Source organism: Amblyraja radiata, chromosome 35 (assembly GCF_010909765.2).
Source record: "Amblyraja radiata isolate CabotCenter1 chromosome 35, sAmbRad1.1.pri, whole genome shotgun sequence".
In the NCBI taxonomy this organism is placed as follows: domain Eukaryota; kingdom Metazoa; phylum Chordata; class Chondrichthyes; order Rajiformes; family Rajidae; genus Amblyraja; species Amblyraja radiata.
This window is the reverse complement of record NC_045990.1, coordinates 5,417,922-5,439,969: the sequence shown is the minus strand read 5'-3', so window position 1 is coordinate 5,439,969 and position 22,048 is coordinate 5,417,922. Positions and strand designations below refer to the sequence as shown.

Below are 22,048 nucleotides of genomic sequence, written 5' to 3'. Positions count from 1 at the left end.
TCGGTACTCGGGGCTCTCGTGGACATTTTTCAACATGTTGAAAATTCTTCACGAGTCTTCCCGTGCTTACCTGCCATTAGCAAGTCTTCCAGAGTACCTGCCGTTAGCGCTAAGAGACGTCCCCAAGCTCCAACGTACCCGCTACGTTCATTCTCCATGCTTACCATGAGTTTGATTTTTTTTAAACTCGGGAGAGCTCTTAGAATGAACTCGTACCGTGGGACAGGGTTATTACTAGCAATGTTACAAAATTTTGAGATTTTAAAAATCAAGTCTGCAATTTATCCCATCAGATAAAGCATAAAAATAAGTTTAATTTGACACCTAATTCACTTTCATATCTCAAGTATTTAAAAAGTTATGGCCATTTTCATACTGGGAAATGAGCATCTTGTTCCCTATTGATTTTCTATGGACATAACAAAAAAGCTGTGATCGTGGACAGTCAAAAGCCCATAACTTTCTTAAACATTAAGAGAACTGAATGAAATTTCCAGTTATCATAGATTGAAGCATTCTGAAACAAATATAAAATTATCTTACTTGGATGACCTGAAATTAAAGCATATAATTAGTTAGTTACCTAATTGTAGCTAATTTCAGACTTCAATTACTAGATCTAAACATCTATCCATTTCTTAATAAATGATTAACATTTTTAAATAGCCTAAGTGTCCAAATAATATTCACAAATAATTCACAATAAAACATGATTTTTAAATCTCATTTACATTAATTTATAGACCAAATGGAAGGAATTTAGTGTTCAATTGCTGTAAATTAAAGTCCATTTTAAATCAGCTTTCTAGTGGGTCCCTGTGGAACGCGCTGGTTTAGAACGTTCACATTGCGGTAGATTTGTGCCTCAAATGCCGAGAAAAATACTGCGGGATATAATGGGCCCAAAATGAGCTACTCGCAATATTAAACTTTGTATAAAGGGATCTTTAGAAGCCCTTTTTAATGTAAAAATATACAACCTACCTTCTACTATTTGCTTTATGAGACCCTGCGGTTGCTGGTGTTCGCGGGTTTAGAGGTTGATTTTTAAACTACTATAACTATTATACGAGGCCTTTAAAACTAATAATAGCTTTTGCGACGGGGTCTTCCAGCGATTTTTCGTTAATAATTAACTAGGCTGAACATCTTCGATTTGAACAGCCTAGAGAAAATCGCGTTTTAAACCCGCCCCCCTCTAAACGGCGCCAAAATCGCGCACACCCGCAGCGGCAGATTTTCCTCGACGCTTCAGGTAGGCTTTGCAACATACCTATTATTACCAGAGACAGAAATTGATTCTAAGTTCGAAACAAAGATTGTGGCAGATTTTAGCTCGATATCATTCATCTATCTCTATTAATATTTACATCAGGTCTCCACTTGTGTAAATGGATCAGATAAAGTTTGTGATGGATCAGCATCAATTGTCACGACTGGAAAAGAGAGCTAAGATAAGGAAAGGAAAAAAAACAGAAGGGTATGGAATTCACACATACATATAACTTGGTCAAATGGCTAAGACTGGCCTGGATCTGCCCCACAACTCAGACAACTTATTAGTCTTCCCACACTAACCTGTGCAAGATAGAGAAAGCTAATAGAACCGAGACCTATGTTCAAGAGCAGAGTCACCTATAAGCAGCAACTAAGCCTCATATGGCAGATCCTTAAAAAAACCCCACATCGCTTGGATATTTCAACATCTTTGCACCGAAGATCTGAATTCCAATCTTGATCATCTAGGTGAGTGAACCGAGTAATGGCAAATGAAATTAATTGCAGATTAGTGCAGAGTATTACATTTTTGGAAATCAAGCTCGAGTGTCTTGGATTGTCTTTGGAGTGTGGGAGGAAACCGAAGATCTCGGTGGTCAGAAGGATTGTCAAAGTGAACAGTATGGGCGTGGAGATTACTGTAGAACACAGGGACGCAAGACATAGTTCTGATGCCACAGGTGGAAAGGGTGATGAAGGCTTTTGGTGCATTGGTTTTAATCAGTAAGGGGACTGAGCCTAGAAGTCAGCCTTTTATGTTGCAGTTGTACAACTCCACAGTTGGAGGCTTGTGTTCAGTTTTGATCAACAAGCTGCAGAAAAGATGACATTAATCTGGGGAAAAAAACTACGGAAATTATTTACAAGCAAGTTGCCAGGACTACAGGTATTGAATTATAGGGAGGGGTTGTGTAGGCTAGGACATTATTTATTGGTACTTAGGAGAATGAAGGATGATATTACAGGGGTGTAGATAAAGTGATTGCGCACAGTCTTTTCCTAGGCAATAAAGAACTAGAAGACATAGGTTCAAGGTGAAAGATGTAAGAGGAACCCAAGTGGCAACTTTTCCCACCAAGAGGGAGGTATGTATATGGGCTGTGGACGTACCCTAGACCATCATACAAATCAACCTCCCTTCCACTGACTTCATCTTCACTTCACGCTGCCTCAGCAAGACCACCAGCATAATTAAAGACGTCTTACTCTTCTCCCCTTACGCATGAGAGATTCTGCCCCCTCGCCCATTCAGGGACAGGTTCTTCCCAGCTATTATCAGGCAACTGAACCATCCTCTCACCAGCAAGAGTGCTGGCCTGACCTCCTATCTACCTCAATGGAGACCGTTGAAGTATATTTAATCGGTCTTTAACTTGCACTGAACGTTATACCCTTTATCTGTAAACGGCTTGATTGTAATCATGTATATTCTTTTCTTTGACTGGTTAGCACGCAACAAAAACTTTTCACTGTACCTCAGTACATGTGACAACAATAAACTAAAGCTAAACTTAAAACGGATGTTTGACATTACACCGTAAAGCTGCTGCTCTCAGTTATAGCTTATCAAGCTTCTTGTCATTCCTTCCCAGTTCTGATGAATGGCTTTCAACACAAAACATTAACTCTGTTTCTATTTCCACAGATGAGGCGTGACCTGCTGAGTATATGTTGCATTTTCGGTTTTTATTCTAGCTTTCAAGTTGCTATTTATGGTTCATTATTAGAAGGTTTGCTACACAATGGAACTGGTTTTATAAATCATCACGTTTGTCTTCAAAAAATTATTTTAATAAATTAAATGGCAGCACAGGAACGCAGCAGTAGAATTGCTGCCTTACAGCGCCAGAGACCCAGCTTCGATACTGACTATAGCAGCGGTCTGTACGGTGTTTGTACGTTCTCCCTGTGACCAGGTGGGTTTTCTCCGGGTGCTCCGGTTTCCTCTCACATTCCGAAGACATGTTGGTTAATTGGCTTCGGTAAAATTATTAAAAGTAACCATACGGTGTAGGATAGTGTTGGTGTACTGGGTGATTGCTGGTCGGCGTGGACTCAATGGGCCAAAGGCCTTGTTTCCATGCTGCATCTCTAAAGTCTAAAGGAATGAGTTATATATAGAATGTTTTAACAGACAATGTAGACTTACAGATAACGCCACACTATGCCTTGTTATCTATGAAATTTGGCAGATTCGTAAACCCATTCAAAACACTCTTTGAACATAAAGTCACTGCTCTATTTTTTATTCATGTAATGCAATATTCAAATTATATGATGGGGCTGTGCAAAGAAGATGCAGTCATTATTCCTCTGGGGAATTATGCTTTGGTAATTGACAGGAGACATATCCAAACAGCTAACCAGTATGAAATATACCAGTGCACCAAATGAAGCTATTCGCTGACAAACCCCAGGAACCAGGAGCAGGAAAATATGAAGCTCTAAGTATCCAATACATAAACTTTCCAATTTTAAAATATCTGGTTCAATAACTGAATAGCCACAACTATTAAATTAAATATTCAAGGCAATTTTCAATAGGCGCATTTCTTCAGATGCAAACACAAATGATCCAAAGCATAAACAAAAATGGTGGAAATAGTCAGGTCAGTGCATGCCTGGGGGAAGAGAACTAGAATTAACATTTCAGGTTGAAAGCTCTTTGAACAGTCATGGCCTGAAACATTAATTCTGTAGATACACACAAAGTGCTGGAGTAACTCAGCGGGCTAGGCAACATCTCTGGATGAAAAGGATGGGTGACATTTCAGGTCGGGACCCTTCAGTCTCAGCCCCGACCCAAAATGTCACCCATACTTTGTCTCTAGAGATGTTGCCTGACACGCTGAGTTACTCCAGCACTTTGTGTCTACCTTCGGTATATACCAGCATCTGTAGTTCCTTTCTACACTTTAATTCTGTTTCCCTTCTCACAGATGCCGCCTGACCTACCAAGTTGTTTCATCATTTTTCCATTGTAGTTTTAGATTTGCAGCAGCTGCACTTTAGGATGTTTATTGAAATTGAAGCCAGTTAACTCATAAACCTGTATGTCTTTGGAGTGTGGGAGGAAACCGGAACACCCAGAGGAAACCCACGCAATCACAGAGAGAACATACAAAATCTGTACATACAGCACCTGTAATCAAGAACGAACTTATAACTCTGGCGCTGTAAGGCAGCAGCTCTACTGCTGCGCCACTGTGCCCTGGAATGCTTTTAGTAAGCCAGCCTTATTTTCATTCATTTAGTGGATTATACAACATGATACTTGAGCATCATTTTAATGACACTGTTCTGCAGGATCCAATGAGAGAAAATGAACCCATGTCTTTCTCCCAGTGCCTGGAGTTGGAAATGTAAATGGTCTTCAAGTGCGAGTCCTGATCTCGGAGACCTGTTGATCTTAGAATATTAGAGGAAGAAAATAATTTTAAAAAACATTGCTAGTCATCTTTTAAAATATTTTGGACTTGAGTGTATTTTTACAGATTGGAGGGTACCAAATATAACCAATCATTTAACAAAGAGGGAAAACAAGGAATTACGCGTCTGTAATCCATACAATAGTTGGAAAAAGTTTAGAATAATTTATTAGTAAGTAAATTTTATTTATATAACACGTTTAAATCAACTCGCATTGAAACCAACGTGCTTTAAATTAAAAAAATAATTAGAAGATGTAACTGCACGAAGACAGAAAACAGAAAATATTCAGTTAATTCAGTTTAGATCAGGGGAAATGTCTTCATCTGAGGGAGATGAACATGTGGAATCATCTACCATACGGGATGAGGGCACCAAGACGTTACATTTATTCAAGATACATTACTTGTCTGGTTCACGGTCTTAATATCCAAAAAGAACAGCAATTAAAAGTGCAATGGGCTATTAATGGGAAACTTTCATTGTATTCCCTCCATAGCTGGGGCACATACAAATCTTTCTGTCCTGGACATTCTCCATTGCCAGGGTGAGGCACCTCTTATGCTGCCTCGGTTACTTACTACTCAACAGTATGCACATTGAATTCTCCAATTTTAAACTTCACCAACTACAAATAACTTCCTTCTTCTCCCCCTAACTCCCATTCTCTTGTGCCCCATCTGAACTCTCTTTTTTGTTAAATATATTCATAACTGTAATGGTGATGGTTCTTGCTATTGCACAAACCTTGAAGGTCATCACCTTTGATGCCAATTTCAAACCTGCTCTCACTTCACTCAGTCAATTCCACACTCTTGACGTACAGTCTATCCTCGCTTTTATGGATTTCTTTTCAGTCCGTGGTGGCGGTTGGCACGCAGCACTGCGTTAGACAGCGAGAAAGCGAGCAGTAAATTTTTAAAGAGTGTTGCATTAGGCACTGTTTTGCAGCAGCTACCACAAAGCGAGGTACCAGGTTGGATGCAGATGCAGCATGCGCCATTGCACCTTTGTCGCACTGTCAACACGTGTCTCAATCGCCTGAAAATGGCGCGAGGCTCCCGTTATACTCCCACCCCGGTTTACGCCAGGTTACCCAACGAGCTGGCACCACATGGCGTGTTTCCAGTTGCAGGAGCAGAGAGAGAGCGAGCAGCAGGTAGGCAACTGTGCCCTCTTATACTTTTCCAATTAAGTCCACAGTCTAGAAGCAGCAAGTCCTGACTAGGTGTGTAGGAAGGAACTGCAGATGCTAGTTTATACCGAAGATAGACACAAAATCCTGGAATAACATAGCAGATCAGGCAGCATCTCTGGAGAAAAAGAACAGCTGACGTTTCAGGTTGGAACCCTTCTTCAGACTGGAAGTTGGAGGAGGGGGCGGACTGTAGGCAAGAAAAGGCCAGAACAAATCGGACATTTCTTCTGACCTTTTCCACCTTCAGTTTCCCCCCCCCCCCCCCCCCATTATCTTTATCCAGAGATGCTGCCAGACCCGCTGAGTTACTCCAGGAGTTTGTGTCTGTCCTGACTAGGCACAACCCCTCAACACAGAATTCAACAATTTCAGGTCAATTGGGTAGGTCCTGATGAAAGGTCATCAACCTATGATATTGGCGCAATGTTTTTCTCTCCGCAGATGCTGCATTTATTCCAGATGACCTTAAAGGTATCGCATAAAGTGGATGAGTGCTTGCTATGTAATTAATTCGTGTATTTTAACAAAGATCTGGAACAGATAATGATGGGCTACAGACTCTCCTCCTGTGCTCTAATTCGGCAGTGTTTTTTTACCTGTCAGGTGATATCTGGCTTGTTTCGCAGGTTTATTAGCACTTGCAGTAATAAAACATATGTTGGTTAGACTTCAGGGAATCCTGCATCAAAATCTGGGCTTACATTCAGTATCAGAAAAGCCGTCTTTTTGATGAAACATTAGCAAGGACGGCATTTATTGGCACCTCAACTGCTCTCGAGAGGCACGCTACCTTCTTATTCTACTGCAGTTTTTCTGGTCAAAGTGCTCAGTGTTGTTGACTGGGGAGTTTCAAGATTTCAACCTAGCAACAATAAAAGAATAGAGATATATATTTCCAAATTAGGACGTGGGTGGGGCGAAATCTGCAGCTAATGTTGTTCACTCACACTGCTATGGGCAGCACGGCGGCGCAGCAGTAGAGTTGCTGCCAGAGACCTGGGTTCGATCCTGACTACGGGTGCTGTCTGTACGGAATTGGTGAAGACCATCATTGGTTGACTCCATGAACATTACCTGCCACTTTGAGCCTTTGTTGTGGTCTCTCTCATATGAACTGCTCCAACTTCAGTACTCCAAACAGAATCAGATATCCTACTTCTGACCTTATGATGGAAAGAACATAATTGAAGCTGATGAAGATGATTGGACCCAAGACACTGCCCTGGGAACCTCCTGCAATGATTTCCTGGTTCACTATAAATCTCCACCAACTACTCCCCTCGTAACACGTGGCCTTTAATCAGTGCCTGTCCTATTATCCAGCAATCCAAACACTCAGTTCTAGTCATTCTTCCAACTTGATGTACTGCACCTAATGGATGTTTGCCCTTCCATAACCACAACCACCTTAATTTGTACAAGATTTGATTGCAATCATTGGAGCTTTCCCACACCCCAATGCTGCATTCGGGTCTGAAGAAGGGTTTCGGCCTGAAACGTTGCCTATTTCCTTCACTCCATAGATGCTGCTGCACCCGCTGAGTTTCTCCAGCATTTTTGTGTACCTGCATTCAGTCAAATGTGCCTCTGATGTCTAGGACAATGACTCGTACGTCAGCTTGGAATTCAGTATGTTATCCACACGACAGAGGCCGTGATAAGGCCTGGAGTCAAATGGCCCTGGCAAAAACTAAAACGGGTACTGGAGAGTAAATACCATTTAAAAGCACTATAATTTCTCCACCATTGTGGCGTTTGAGCTGTCATTAGCCAGGCTGGACAAGTGGAGAGTATTGCATAACACTTCTGACAAGTTCCTTGTAGATGGTGCATCAGATAACAGTAACTGTACTGGGTCTGAAGAAGGGTCTCGACCCAAAACGTCACCCATTCCTTCCCTCCATAGATGCTGCCTCACCCGCTGAGTTACTCCAGCATTTTGTGTCTACCTTCGACTTTACTTGATCACTTTGGTCAAAAGAGTGCCTAGTTCTGGAGTACAAAGCTTTAATACTAAAATAGGTATTTCTGGTTCTACAACCTTTGCTGCACACTGTCCATTCAACTAGCTCTTAATATCACGCGAAGAAGCTGAAGATTGGCTTCCAGGATAGTGGGGGTCTCGGGTGTAAAGTGAAAGACATCTACTCGATGCAAACCATACAGCCTGGTCTATGGAACGGAAGGGGATGGGAATGTTCTTTAGGGTGCATCTTCACATTACCATTTTTAACCATCCAATGGAGCGGCACCATGGCACAGCGACAGAATTGCTGCCTTACAGCGCCAGATATCCAGGTTTGTCTGTTCAAAGTTTGTCATTTCTCTTTGTGCCCACGTGGGTTTTCTCCAGGTACTCTGGTTTCCACTCACACCAAAGATGTACAGGTTTGTAGTTAATTAGCTTTGATAAAATTGTAAATTGTCTCTAATGTGTAGGATAGTGTCAGTATACGAGGTGATTGTTGGTCGACACGGACTCGGTGGGCCTAAGGGCTTGTTTCCACGCTGGCTCTCTAAAGTCTAAAGATATATGACCAGATTCAGTCAGACTACTTTCATCTAATGATTGAAAGATCATGTGGATCTGGACAGCACACGTATAATCCTCGACTGCACGACTATTTAATTGGCTCCGCATTTTTTTTAGGTATACCTGGTGCTACTCCTTGCATGCTTGTAATTTAGCAATGAGTCATGACATTAGCTTGTCAATAAATATTTTTTTTGCTGCAAATGGTCCACAGTGTCATCTTGATGCCTAGAATTGGGCTGCCAGATCTATCCAATCCCATTCAGCACCATAGGGCAGAATGGCATCCTCGGTGTGAAAATAGAGCTTGGTCCGTGGAAAATGGCAGCCATGGACCAAGCGAGGCAGTTTGGCAAGGGAAAGGCCATTTAGGTATCTTTCTCACTGCAGACTAAACTCATCAGCGGTGGCTTCAGAACTCAATTATTGGTGGTGCTTTCAAGCTATTTTTGGTCATGAGCATCCAGAATTCACAAAAAATGCAGACCCTGGAATCTTGAGCCAAAAACAATTTGCTGTACCTACTCAGTGGTTCAGGCTGCAGTTGTGCAAGAGATAGATTGATGGAGTAGTGGGGAGCTACTCCATTGCTCTAAAGAAAGGTCCCAACCCAACTCATTTGTCCATTTGCCCCCCAAAATGCAGCCTGATCTGCTCAATTCCTCCAGCACATTTTTTTCCTGAACAATACAGATTCTTCTTCTTCCAAATGTTATCTTCAAAATGAATAAACACTGATCCATCAGTTGGCTGAAGACAATAGGTGAGTGATTAGGACAGGTTTCCTTGTTCTTTAACCTGATGCTGAGTCAATGTTAAAGAATTCCAGAACATATTATACTGCACCACCCTTAGAGGAACTCATCTTACCCTCCCACACCAGGAACACACACCTTACTAACCCATCCCTGCCTACGCCAATATCACTCTTTAAGTACCCACCTTACCTCATCTGGAGTACTCTCTACTCCCCCTAGAGAAACATCCATCCATTCCTCCCCTAGAATGTATCCTCTCTACCCAGCCACATTTTACCAACACGCACGCATCGGACCCACCCATCCTCCCAGGGAAGCTATCCTACCCATCCACACTCCCAGGGCACCCATCTTACCTAAGGCTTGTGTCCCCCCACCCCCTCAGGGCTTGTGTCCCCCCCCCCCACCACTTCAGGGATTGTGTCCCCCACCCCCTCAGGGCTTCTGTCCCCCACCCCCCAAGGCTTCTGCCCCCACCCCCTCAGGGATAGTGTCCCCCACCCCCTCAGGGCTTCTGTCCCCCACCCCCTCAGGGCTTCTGTCCCCCACCCCCTCAGGGCTTCTGTCCCCCACCCCTTCAGGGCTTCTGTCCCCCACCCCCTCAGGGCTTCTGTCCCCCCACCCTCTCAGGGCTTGTGTCCCCCACCCTCTCAGGGCTTGTGTCCCCCACCCCCTCAGGGCTTGTCCCCCACCCCCTCAGGGCTTGTGTCCCCCACCCCCTCAGGGCTTGTGTCCCCCACCCCCTCAGGGCTTGTGTCCCCCACCCCCTCAGGGCTTGTGTCCCCCACCCTCTCAGGGCTTGTATTCCCCATCCCCTCAGGGCTTGTGTCCCCCACCCCCTCAGGGCTTGTGTCCCCCCCCCCCTCAGGGCTTGTGTCCCCCCCACCCCCTCAGGGCTTGCGTCCCCCACCCCCTCAGGGATTGTGTCCCCCACCCCCTCAGGGCTTGTGTCCCCACCCCCTCAGGGCTTGTATTCCCCATTCCCTCAGGGCTTGTGTCCCCCACCCCCTCAGGGCTTGTATTCCCCATTCCCTCAGGGCTGGTGTCCCCCACCCCCTCAGGGCTGGTGTCCCCCATCCCCTCAGGGCTTGTGTCCCCCCCCCAACCCCCTCAGAACTTCTGTCCCCCACCCCCTCAGGGCTTGTCCCCCACCCCCTCAGGGCTTCTGTCCCCCACCCCCTCAGGGCTTCTGTCCCCCACCCCCTCAGGGCTTCTGTCCCCCCACCCCCTCAGGGCTTGTGTCCCCCATCCCCTCAGAGCCTGTGTACCCCATCCCCTCAGGGCTTGTGTCCCCACTCCCTCAGGGCTTGTGTTCCCCACCCCCTCAGGGCTTGCGTCCCCACCCCCTCAGGGCTTGTGTCCCCCACCCTCTAGGGGCTTGTGTCCCCCACCCCCTCAGGGCTTGTGTCCCCCACCCCCTCAGGGCTTGTGTCCCCCTCAGAACTTCTGTCCCCCACCCCCTCAGGGCTTGTGTCCCCCCGCCCACCCCCTCAGGGCCTGTGTACCCCACCCCCTCAGGGTAACCTAAAGATCCTCCCTGCCCCAGGCCCACACAGAAATTCAGTCCTCCCCAGAACTCTGTCCCCAACCCCTAGGGGATTCTGTTGTCCCCACCCCTAGGGGATTCTGTTGTCCCCACCCCCAGGGCCTTCTGTCCCACCCCCTCAGGGCCTTCTGTCCCACCCCCTCAGGGCCTTCTGTCCCACCCCCTCCGGGCCTTCTGTCCCACCCCCTCAGGGCCTTCTGTCCCACCCCCTCAGGGCAACCCCTCCCCCCCCAGGCCCACACACACACACATGCGCCACCATTCTATTCTATTCTGCCCCGCCCCCACACCACGCCTCCCCCCCATCCCGCTTTTACTTCAGACCATCACCGCCTCGCAGCTTTGAAGCCGGCCGCTGTGCGGATTATTGTTTACTATTGTTGATGAAGGAGCGGTGCAGGTACCTGACTTGCGGCTCATCCGCTTCTCCCAGCCCGAGGGTAGAGGCTCCTCGTCGGCCATCGCCCGCTCGTCGTCGCGCCGCCTGCCGCCTCCCGGCGCAACCTATCCTGCTGGCTGCGGGACCCGAGAGCCCGCCCCTTGCTCCGTCCCCGATTGGTCAACTCAGACCTCAAAGCCCGCCCTCTTCCCATTTCCCCAATGCCCATTGGTCAACACTAACGTCAATCAACCACTCTCCACCTCCATTGGTTAGTTCCGACGTCAATCGATGTCCACGATGCCGTTCGCTGATTCGCCAACCCGCACATCAATTACGGCCCAGTCCCGCCCACAATGCAACCTATCCTGCTACCGGAAACACTGGGATGGGGGAAGGTCCCGCCCTCTGAGCCAACCTGTAGGGGGGAGGAACTGCAGATGCTGGTTTACACTGAAGGTAGACACAAAGTGCTGGAGTAACTCAGCTGGACAGGCAGCATCTCTGGAGAGAAGGAATGGGTGACCATTCTTCAGTCTCGACCCTCATATGAAGAAAGACTGGATAGACTTGGCTTGTACTCGCTAGAATTTAGAAGATTGAGGGGGGATCTTATAGAAACTTACAAAATTCTTAAGGGGTTGGACAGGCTAGATGCAGGAAGATTGTTCCCGATGTTGGGGAAGTCCAGGACAAGGGGTCACAGTTTAAGGATAAGGGGGAAATCTTTTAGGACCGAGATGAGGAAAACATTTTTCACACAGAGAGTGATGAATCTCTGGAATTCTCTGCCACAGAAGGTAGTTGAGGCCAGTTCATTGGCTATATTTAAGAGGGAGTTAGATGTGGCCCTTGTGGCTAAAGGGATCAGGGGGTATGGAGAGAAGGCAGGTACAGGATACTGAGTTGGATGATCAGCCATGATCATGTTGAATGGCGGTGCAGGCTCGAAGGGCCGAATGGCCTAATCCTGCACCTATTTTCTATGTTTCTATCACCCATTCCTTCTCTCCAGAGATGCTGCCTGTCCCGTCTGAAAAATGAACAAAATAAATGCAAATAAACACAATTGCAGTGTATGTGTATATCTCACTGAACTTTTTTTCTCCTTTATTATATCGTTTACAGAATGTGAAGAAGGGTGTCAACCTGAAACTTTACCCATTCCTTCTCTCCAGAGATGCTGCCTGTCCAGCTGAGTTACTCCAGCATTTTTGTGTCTATCTTCTGTGTATTTGTGAAACCGCATCCAACTTTAGATGGTTACCTAACATTTTTGCTGATTATCTTTATATTTGCAAAATGCATAACAAGTCTGAAAAGTGAACAAAATAAATGCAAATAAACACAATTGCAGTGCATGTGTATATGTGTATATCTCACTGAACCTTTTTTCTCCTTTATTATATTGTTTACAGAATGTGAAGAAGGGTGTCGACCTGAAACGTCACCTAATCCTTCTCTCCAGAGATAATAATATAATAATAATAATATATCTTTTATTGTCATTGCACGTCAGTGCAACGAGATTTAGTGTGCAGCTCCACTGATGTACAAGAAAGGTAAATAAATACAATACATAAATAAACAAGCTGAATTGATTGACGTGACCATCTGAGGGAGACTGTCCAAAGGGGGTGGGTGGGGGGGGGCACTCATTAGGGCCGGTTCAGAGCCGCTATAGCTCTTGGGATAAAACTGTTCCTGAGTCTGGAGGTTCGGGCATAGAAGGCCTTGTAACGTCTGCCGGAGGGAAGTAGTTGAAACAGACCGTGGCAGGGGTGTGATGAGTCCTTATGGATGCTGAGGGCCTTCCTGAGGCACCGCGTGTGGTAGATGCCCTCCAAGGCTGGTAGCTCTGTCCCGATGCTGCCTGTCCCGCTCCAGCACTTTGTGTGTACTATGTGTACACATTCTGTTGTGCTGCTGCAAGTACGAATTTCATTGCTCTGCCTGGGAATATGCTACTTTAAATCTAATATAGACACAAAATGCTGGAGTAAAATTATTAAGGGATTGGACAGGCTAGATGCAGGAAGCATGCTCCCCATGTTTAAGAAGGAACTGTAAGAATTACAAAGGGAACTGCTGGAAAATCGAAGGTTGACAAAAATGCTGGAGAAATCTAGTGGGTGAGGCAGCATCTATGGAGGGAAGGGAATAGGCAACATGTTCCCCATGTTGGGGGAGTCCTGAGCCAGAGGCCACAGGTTAAGAATAAGAAAGGGGTAGGCCATTTAGAACTGAGATGAGGAAAAACGTTTTGACCCAGAGAGTTGTGAATTTGTGGAATTCTCTGCCACAGAAGGCAGTGGAGGCTGATTCACTAGAAGTATTCAAGAGAATAAAGGAATATGGGGAGAGGGCAGGAATGGAATGGAGTACTGATTGTGAATGATCAGCCATGATCACATTGAATGGTGGTGCTGGCTCGAAGGGCCGAATGGCCTACTGAGCGAGAGAGAGTCTTGTGCAAAGCCACTTTTCATTTCACTGCACATCTCGTATGTGTATGTGACGAATAAGGTGTCCTTGAGACTCTTGAAAGGCGCCCATAAATAAAATTTATTATTATTATTATAAACTTGACCTGACTGCTGGAGGATCTTTGGTCTTGTGTGAGAGGGGGCGGGACTAAGTCGCACGTCACCTGATTGCACACTCCGGCTGTCAATCAACCAAGGGGCGTGGTCAACCTGCGGCCTGGTCGTCGTTGCTACGGGAAGTGGAGCCTGACTGGTAGTAGTGCAGCCGTGCGGCCGGTAAGCGATGCTTTCCTCCGGAATTAGTCGCCTCAAACACACAATATCAGTCGCGTTAGGGATTAAGCTTTACTTTGTTTACATTCTCATGGCGTTAGTGGCTGTATTCCTCTAATTGCTGGCCCAGGTGGTCTGTGGGCCCAGGCTGCAGCGATCCTTCCACATTGTCCTGGATTATTATTGTTAGTGTTGTAGTTATTATAGTAACGTTGTACTTATTATTAACGTTGTACTTATTATTAACGTTGTACTTATTATTAACGTTGTACTTATTATAGTAACGTTGTACTTATTATTAACATTGTACTTATTATTAACGTTGTACTTATTATTAACGTTGTACTTATTATAGTAACGTTGTACTTATTATTAACGTTGTACTTATTATTAACATTGTACTTATTATTAACATTGTACTTATTATAGTAACGTTGTACTTATTATTAACGTTGTACTTATTATAGTAACATTGTACTTATTATTAACATTGTACTTATTATTAACATTGTACTTATTATAGTAACGTTGTACTTATTATTAACATTGTACTTATTATAGTAACATTGTACTTATTATTAACGTTGTACTTATTATTAACATTGTACTTATTATTAACGTTGTACTTATTATTAACATTGTACTTATTATTAACGTTGTACTTATTATTAACGTTGTACTTATTATTAACGTTGTACTTATTATTAACATTGTACTTATTATTAACATTGTACTTATTATTAACATTGTACTTGTTATTAACGTTGTACTTATTAACATTGTACTTATTATTAACATTGTACTTATTATTAACATTGTACTTATTATTAACGTTGTACTTATTATTAACATTGTACTTATTATTAACGTTGTACTTATTATTAACGTTGTACTTATTTTTAACATTGTACTTATTATTATTAATGTTGTAGTTATTAACGTTATAGTTATTAATGTTGTAGTTTTTATTAATGTAGTTATTATTGATATTGTAATTATTAATATTATAGGTATTACTATCTTACTGTTGTTATTTTGAGTGTTGTAGTTATTCTTACCATTGTTATTACTAATGTTGTAGTTATTGTTATTAGTCTTGTAGTTATTATTAGTGTTGCAGGTATTGCTATCATAGAAAATAGGTGCAGGAGTAGGCCATTCGGCCCTTCGAGCCTGCACCACCATTCAATATGATCATGGCTGATCATCCAACTCAGTATCCTGTACCTGCCTTCTCTCCGTACCCCCTGATCCCTTTAGCCACAAGGGCCACATCTAACTCCATCTTAAATATAGCCAACGAACTGGCCTCAACTACCTTCTGTGGCAGAGAGTTCCAGTGATTCACCACTCTCTGTGTGAAATTTTTTTTTCTCATCTCGGTCCTAAAGGATTTCCCCTTTATCCTTAAGCTGTGACCCCTTGTTCTGGACTTCCCCAACATCAGGAACAATCTTCCTGCATCTAGCCTGTCCAACCCCTTAAGAATTTTGTAAGTTTCTATCGTACTATTATTGTTAGTGTTGTAGTTATTCTTACTATTATTATTTCTGTTGTAGTTGTTATGAGGGCTGTAGTTATTCTTGCTTTTGTTATTATTAGTGTTGTAGTTATTATTATCATTAGTGTTGTAGAGGGAAGGACCTCCCCCTCTCTTCCTAAGGGTCTCGACCATTCCTTTTCTCCAGAGATGGGCGGCACGGTGGCGCAGCGGTAGCGTTGCTGCCCTACAGCGCTTGCAGCACCGGAGACCCGTGTTCGATCCCGACTACGGGTGCTGTCTGTACGGAGTTTGTACGTTCTCCCCGTGACCGCGTGGGTTTTCTCCGAGATCTTCGGTTTCCTCCCACACTCCAATGACGAACAGTGTTGTAGGTTAATTGGCATGGTGTATGTGTAAATTGTCCGTAGTGTGTGTAGGGTAGTGTTAGTGTGCGGGGAATAGGTTAATTGGTTTGGTATAAGTTGAAATTGTCCCTAATGTGTGTGTGTGTGTGTGTGTAGGATAGTGTTAATGTGTGGGTTCGCTGGTCGGCTCGGTTGGCGAGAGGGCCTGTTTTTGAGCTATATCTCTAAAAACTAAAAAAGAAGATGCTGCCTGGTCCGCTGTGTTACCCCAAATTTTTGTGTCTATCTTCGGTTTAAACCAGCATCCGCAGTTCCTTCCTACACACCAAGTAAAACAGTCTCCACTTGTAAATGAAACATCGTTTAAATGGACTTTAGATAGGCACATGGAAGTGCAGGAAATCGAGGAATATGTTTTGGCAGATGAGATCAGTTTAATTTGGCATCATGTTCGACACAAACATCATGGGCTGAAAGGCTGGTTAGGTGCTGTACTGTTCGATAACGTCGCAAGCACTTTTCTGGTGGGTCATCTCCGCACCCTCTCCAGTGTAATTCTTTACTGTATCAGTATAAATAATAGTATAATATCACCAATCACAATTTTTAAGAAAGAACTGCAGATGTTGGAAAAATCGAAGGTAGACAAAAATGCTGGAGAAACTCAGCGGATGAAGCAGCATCTATGATCATTTAATCTAAATTAAACATGGCTGAAGAGGGGAGAGGAATGGATTCAATTGGAGAAATCTAGTAAAGGGCCAGCACGGGTCTGAATGGTGTAATTCGATGTTGATGTAACCCAAGACCCATGGTTATCTTGGATGTTAGCTTAATTCTTTAGCCTGTAGGTTAATGTTAAACCAAGGTAACTTCAAGAAGAATATCCACCCACATTTTGCTTATAATTGAATTGACTTGACAATAACTTGATTAAATCAGTCCATTTGTAAATACACCAAAGGACAGCAGGTCAGGTCGCATCTCTGGGGAACATGGATGAGTGATGTTTTGGGTCGAGATCCTTCTTCAGTCACCATTGATAAATTCCATGAGAATACTGAATTTGGAGATGGTGACGGTCAAAATAACCAAATCATGGAGTGAATTACTTTGGAAAATTACTATTTTGATTCAAGATATATTCCAACAGGTGGCTTTGTTTTCTTTTTAAACTTCCATTCCTCATCTTTCCAGGAATTCTTAATATGATTGAGATCATTTGCAACGACCGTTTGGGGAAAAAGGTTCGTGTGAAGTGCAAGTATCCTTTTAAAGATGGGTGGTAAATGCTGTGTCCTTTTGAAATAGGATGTTGAATGTTAGTTGTTGAATGTGCATCCTTGGTGGTCCTTGTTTGCCCTATTGGTTATGCCTCTGCATCCATAGACATAATGAGTACCGCTGTATCTACATGCTCCAGTAACTCTGTGGGTTAGGCTGACCCACTGAGTTGCACCAGCACTTTGTGTCCTTCTTCTATAAACCATCATCTGTAGTTCTCTCCTTTCCCTCTCCCCTGACTAACCTGAAGAAGGGTCTCGACCCACAACGTCACCCATTCCTTCGCTCCAGAGATGCTGCATGTCCCGCTGAGTTACTCCAGCATTCTGTGTCTATCTTCAGTTTAAACCAGCATCTGCAGTTCCTTCCTGCACATCTGTAGTTTCTTGTGTCTACATGAATAAAATGTATTGGACAAAGTTATTGGAGTGTTAGTAAAGCTTACGGATATTGCAGCCTAAACCTGGTAACTTGTTGCTCAAAGGCGATTTTGCTTTTAATTCACACTGTGTGATTTTTTAAAATCCTGTTTTAGTTTCTTGTGCTGAGCTATAAAAGGCTTTTCTTTAGTCAATCATACAATGTAGAAACAGGCCCTTCGGCCCAACTTGCCCATACTGACCAACATGCCCCTTCTACACTAGTCCCACCTGCGTACATTTGGCCCATATCCCTCTAAACCCGTCCTAGCCATGTACCTGTCCAAATGTTTCTTAAACATTTGTGTTTAAATATGTTAAGCATCTTAATGTTTTTGCATTTTAATTTAATTTACCCTTTGCTGACTAAACCTGAGCATCCATGGTATGCCAGTATCTGCAGCTTGAATTATTATCATATTGTTACAGGTGTGGCCTTTGTAAAGTGGAACTGAGCAAAAAATATTGAATTCTTATGCCTGCTCATTGAGCATTGGGGGCACCATCAACGATAGAGATGTTAAGGAAGGTCTTAAAGCGTCAAAGAATAAAGAAATTTAGAATGTTTACAGCAAAGGGTTTGTTTCAGTTTTCTACCAGTGGATGAAGCAAATGTTCAAAGTGAAGGTTGCAATCAAAACAATAAGGACCGAAGAGAGGTATATTATTGACTATGCCACAAAGATAGAAAGGTAAATGGAGGATGGTATGGGTGAGAAGGTTGCTGGGAATACTAGGAATGCAATGAATATCTCTTTGAGGAGAATTATATGGCCTGTCACACTGATGTGTGCAGTGAATATACACGGAGAATGTGCCAGTTCCACATTGGGGCGGAGTGTGAGTTTGGCAAGGGTCACTTCAGTTTTGGGGTGTGCGTGTGGGTGGTATGAGTTTGGACAGGCCAGCGATGGGTGCCGGAGGACGGATGAGTGGACGCCACCAGTAACAAGGAGGGACCCTGTGGCGGGGGCTGCCGGGAATAAAGAGGGACCCGGCGAGGGGGGGGGGGGGGACGTCGGCAACAAAGAGGGGCCCCAGCGTGGGGTCTTCGAGAACAAAGAGGGATCTGGCTTGAGGGGTTCTAATGAACACTAACTTTGTCTGCACTCCATATGTGGTGACTCTTTGCATACCTTATGTATGGTATGTAAAACAAAGAATGTTACTGTGATACGTCACATATGATAAAGTATCAATCCTGGTGGGAGCGCATTGGAGTCCACCTTCCATTTGTGAGGAAGAGGTTATTGAGCATGATTTTAATTTGGGGGAATATGAGACCTTTTTGAGAGATGAGCAGTCATTTAAGCAGCTGATATACCATTTAACTGTTATGATAATGATCAGGCTCAAGTCCCAACTGTCAACTACAGCCAAGAAATGTGTCCACGGTGTCCTAATCAAAAACCAATGATTGTATGAATAGTTCATTGTATTTGTCACCAGTTGGCAATAAATCAATTTCATTTTGAGTCAGCACTGATTTGTAAGAAAATAAAATGATAGGACTGTACTGGGGACTGATATTTTGCAGAAAATTGCTGAATTAGACTGATTTAATCTGTTTACGTTAGAAGCAAAAAGTGACCACACACAAGATAATAGATAGAATGTCACGCAGTTCAATGTGTTTTTGTTCCTTAATGTTTCATTTTTTCCAGTCCTGATGATACCATTAAGGATCTGAAGAAGTTAATAGCTGCACAGACTGGGACAAAATGGGACAAGCTTGTCTTGAAAAAATGGTTTGTTCTCCTACTTGGCTTTTTGTTCCTGAACTGGAGTTGTTTTAACCTCTCTAAAATATTCCATGTTTCTTTCTCTCTGCTTCCAAAACAAAACTCCCCTCAAAATTCTCCAGCCCTTTAGCTGAAGTTGAAATACTAGATTGGTTGAAGAAAAAACAAACAAAAAAGCTTATTTCAATTCCTTGTCCTAACTTTAACTTTTCCTATTTTAGGTACACCATTTTCAAGAATCACGTTCAGTTGGAGGATTGTATCCTTTGCTGTTATGAATTTATGCTTATGATTTCTACTATTTCAGACTCTGAGTTAGCTGGAGGGAAGGCAGGGGGGTGGTTGAGATGAACTTTGTCAATTTTAGTACATGCCTCAAAACAACTAGACCTAATTTCCTAAGAACAGTCTTGTGGTCAAAGGAAAACGTACTGCACTGCGCCACTGTGCTACTGCCCACCATTACCTGGGAATTCAGTAACCAATTCAACCAAATGCCCTTAACTACGTAGACACATTTTCTCAATGACCTGGAAATTGCCACAAATTTCACATTTTGCATCTTGAGAGAAGCAACTAGTGACATAGTTTTATCACTTCTTTCTGAAGTTCTAAGTTTTATCAAAACTTTCTGAAAATTCACCTGTTTACATATCAATTGTGTTCTCCCTTCCAAGAATTAGTGATTTATTTTCAACAACAAAAAAAACTATCTCTTAAGATTTGGAATTATTTTAAATTAAGTCCATTGTCATGATTTACACTTAAAAAAAATATATAATTGGTAAGAAACAGTTCTCTGCTATGCATGGTTGTGTTGTTTGGTCTGTATTGTGTGTGTGTGTGTTTAGTTTAAAGCGCTTTCTCACGGGGCGACTTGACGCAAGAGTTAACCAGAGTTGAACATCGTGGGAACCCCGTGCGATAACCGTACGGCATTCGTGGACCACCGTGGACCACCGTGGCGCTAACGGCAGGTACTCGTGTAACTTGGTGACTCGGGAGAAAATTCAAGCAAGTTTGAATTTCTCCAAGAGTGACTTGTACACTTGTGGTTGAAGATTGCAACATTATATGCACGTAGTGGCCAGTGCGATATCCGTATTAACTCTTGCGTGTACCGTGGGAACTCCTGCGAACGGTGAACCCGGAAGCTGGACAGAGGGGACAGAAGGTGAGTAATCTGGAATGAACATGCTGTTAGGCTGGGATCATTCTCTGCAAGATGATCTTAGTGCGGGAGACAAGTGTAGGAGAGGTGTACTGACTGTGTGGGCAGAACTTTGGAAGTGATTGCCCACCATTCTCAAAAGCCGCTGTGTCTCCCTGTCCCTCCAACTCCAGAGGAATCCGCTCCCCGATGGGCTGCTACGGCGACAAGTGGCAAGCGACAAGGGGTCTCCGTGCTTGCAGTCGGTGTCCCGTTGGGCCTAACGTCTCCGGCCACCCCCCTGGACTGGAGCTGAGACTGTGAACTGTACCGCCCTTGCCCCCTCCCTCTGCAACTGCAAACAACCCCACAGTTCCCAGTCTCAGCTCCTGTACAGGGGGGTGGCCGGAGACGTCACAGCCCGAGCTGCGCCCCCTCATCCGCAACCCCAAGAACAAGACGTACCTTGCACACCATCAGCTTCTGTCCCTACGGGGAGCGTGTTCCTCTGGAGTTGGAACGGGGCTGCGCTGCTGCTGGCTGTGGGTCTCTGGGATCTCAGTGCTTGCAGTGGGCCTGGGGGTCGGTGTCCCGTTGGTCCTGACGTCTCCGGTGACTGGCACTGACCTGCTGGCATCGCCGACGTGAAGACAGTGCAAAGCCCCCGCGCCGGTGCAATGGGCGGGGAGCTGAAGAGGGGAGGGAAGGGGTCACACACATGGCCGGGAAGCAGAGGGGTGTAGGTGGGGTGAAACTGAAGGGAGCGACAATCTGCTGCTGTCTGCCCGCTGAGTTAAAAAGTTCCCACGCAAGACTCACGATACACTGTATATCGTGAGTCTACCGTGGGAACTTTTTAACTCAGCGGGCAGGCAGCAGCAGATTGTCAATTATTAACCCTCCCGCGCAATTACCTTCTCTTTTATGAATGGGGATTCACAATGTTCATTCAAGATTTAACGGGAAAGCTCGGGAGACGGACAAGTCACTCACACAAATAACAGAAATGCCGAGTACCCGTGGGAACTCTTTATCTACCCCCCGTTATATCGTGTGATATCGTGCTAGACCACGACCACTTCACTCTGGTTACATCTTGCGTCAAGTCGCCCCGTGAGAAAGCGCTATTAGAGATACAGCGCAGAAATAGGCACTTCGGCCCACCGGGTCCTTGCCGACCAGCGATCCCCGCACACATTAACACTATCCTACACACACTAGGGACAATTTACACGAACACCAAGCCAATTAACCTACATACCTGTACGTCTTGGGAGTGTGGGAGGAAACCGAAGATCTCGGAGAAAACCCAGGGAGAACGTACAAACTCCGTACAGGCAGCACCCGTAGTCGGGATCGAATCCGGGTCCCCTGCACTGCAAACGCTGTAAGGCAGCAACTCTATCGCTGCGCCACCGTGCCGCCTTGTGTGTAATAGCCTTGACCAAAATTACCTTCAGATGAGATCCACGATGGAATGAACTTGGAGCTATATTACCAGTGAAGTGTATTGCAGTCTGTGAAATCTGCCACAATTGACCAACAACTCATGGAGAAACAAGCTTGCGGCTTCAAAATGAACATTTCCTTTGTGCATTTCTGCACCGTACCTATAACCTTTGTTTAAGAGTGTTCTTTGTACTGTAAAACGAGTTTAACTTTTGATTTCTGATACAAATTTACAATGTTTATTAGCAAATAAAGTGGCTAATGCGTGCGATTGAA

General features: G+C 44.3%; 2 protein-coding genes across 4 annotated transcripts in view; one reads left to right on the top strand and one right to left on the bottom strand.

The window, feature by feature from the left end:
* pin1 (peptidylprolyl cis/trans isomerase, NIMA-interacting 1) overlaps positions 1-11,257 on the bottom strand; it is a 24,778-nt gene extending 13,521 nt beyond the window's left edge. The window contains exon 1 of the mRNA XM_033012258.1: positions 11,147-11,257. Coding sequence (XP_032868149.1) covers positions 11,147-11,204 — 58 coding nt within the window. The 5' untranslated portion in view covers positions 11,205-11,257. The remainder of the gene's footprint in view (positions 1-11,146) is intronic.
* On the top strand, positions 8,280-22,048 carry ubl5 (ubiquitin like 5). 3 transcript variants are annotated; one of them, XM_033012260.1, is made up of 5 exons: positions 8,280-8,293; positions 16,926-16,992; positions 19,096-19,179; positions 19,395-19,432; positions 21,784-22,048. In XM_033012260.1, the coding sequence occupies exons 2-5, from the start codon at positions 16,937-16,939 to the stop codon at positions 21,825-21,827; spliced, it is 222 nt and encodes a 73-aa protein (XP_032868151.1). In that variant the 5' UTR covers positions 8,280-8,293; positions 16,926-16,936; the 3' UTR covers positions 21,828-22,048. The 3 variants fall into 3 exon arrangements, with proteins under 3 accessions (XP_032868151.1, XP_032868150.1, XP_032868152.1); XM_033012259.1 differs by lacking the exon at positions 8,280-8,293 and adding an exon at positions 13,777-13,883; XM_033012261.1 differs by lacking the exon at positions 8,280-8,293 and adding an exon at positions 13,893-14,065.

Bases quoted from the DNA above. Each gene is read 5' to 3' on its own strand.
- ubl5 (XM_033012260.1), top strand. From the start codon at position 16,937: ATGATTGAGATCATTTGCAACGACCGTTTGGGGAAAAAGGTTCGTGTG. The intron at 16,993-19,095 runs GTATCCTTTTAA...CATTTTTTCCAG, and splicing joins AAGGTTCGTGTGAAGTGCAA to TCCTGATGATACCATTAAGG. The intron at 19,180-19,394 runs GTTTGTTCTCCT...TTCCTATTTTAG, and splicing joins AAGCTTGTCTTGAAAAAATG to GTACACCATTTTCAAGAATC.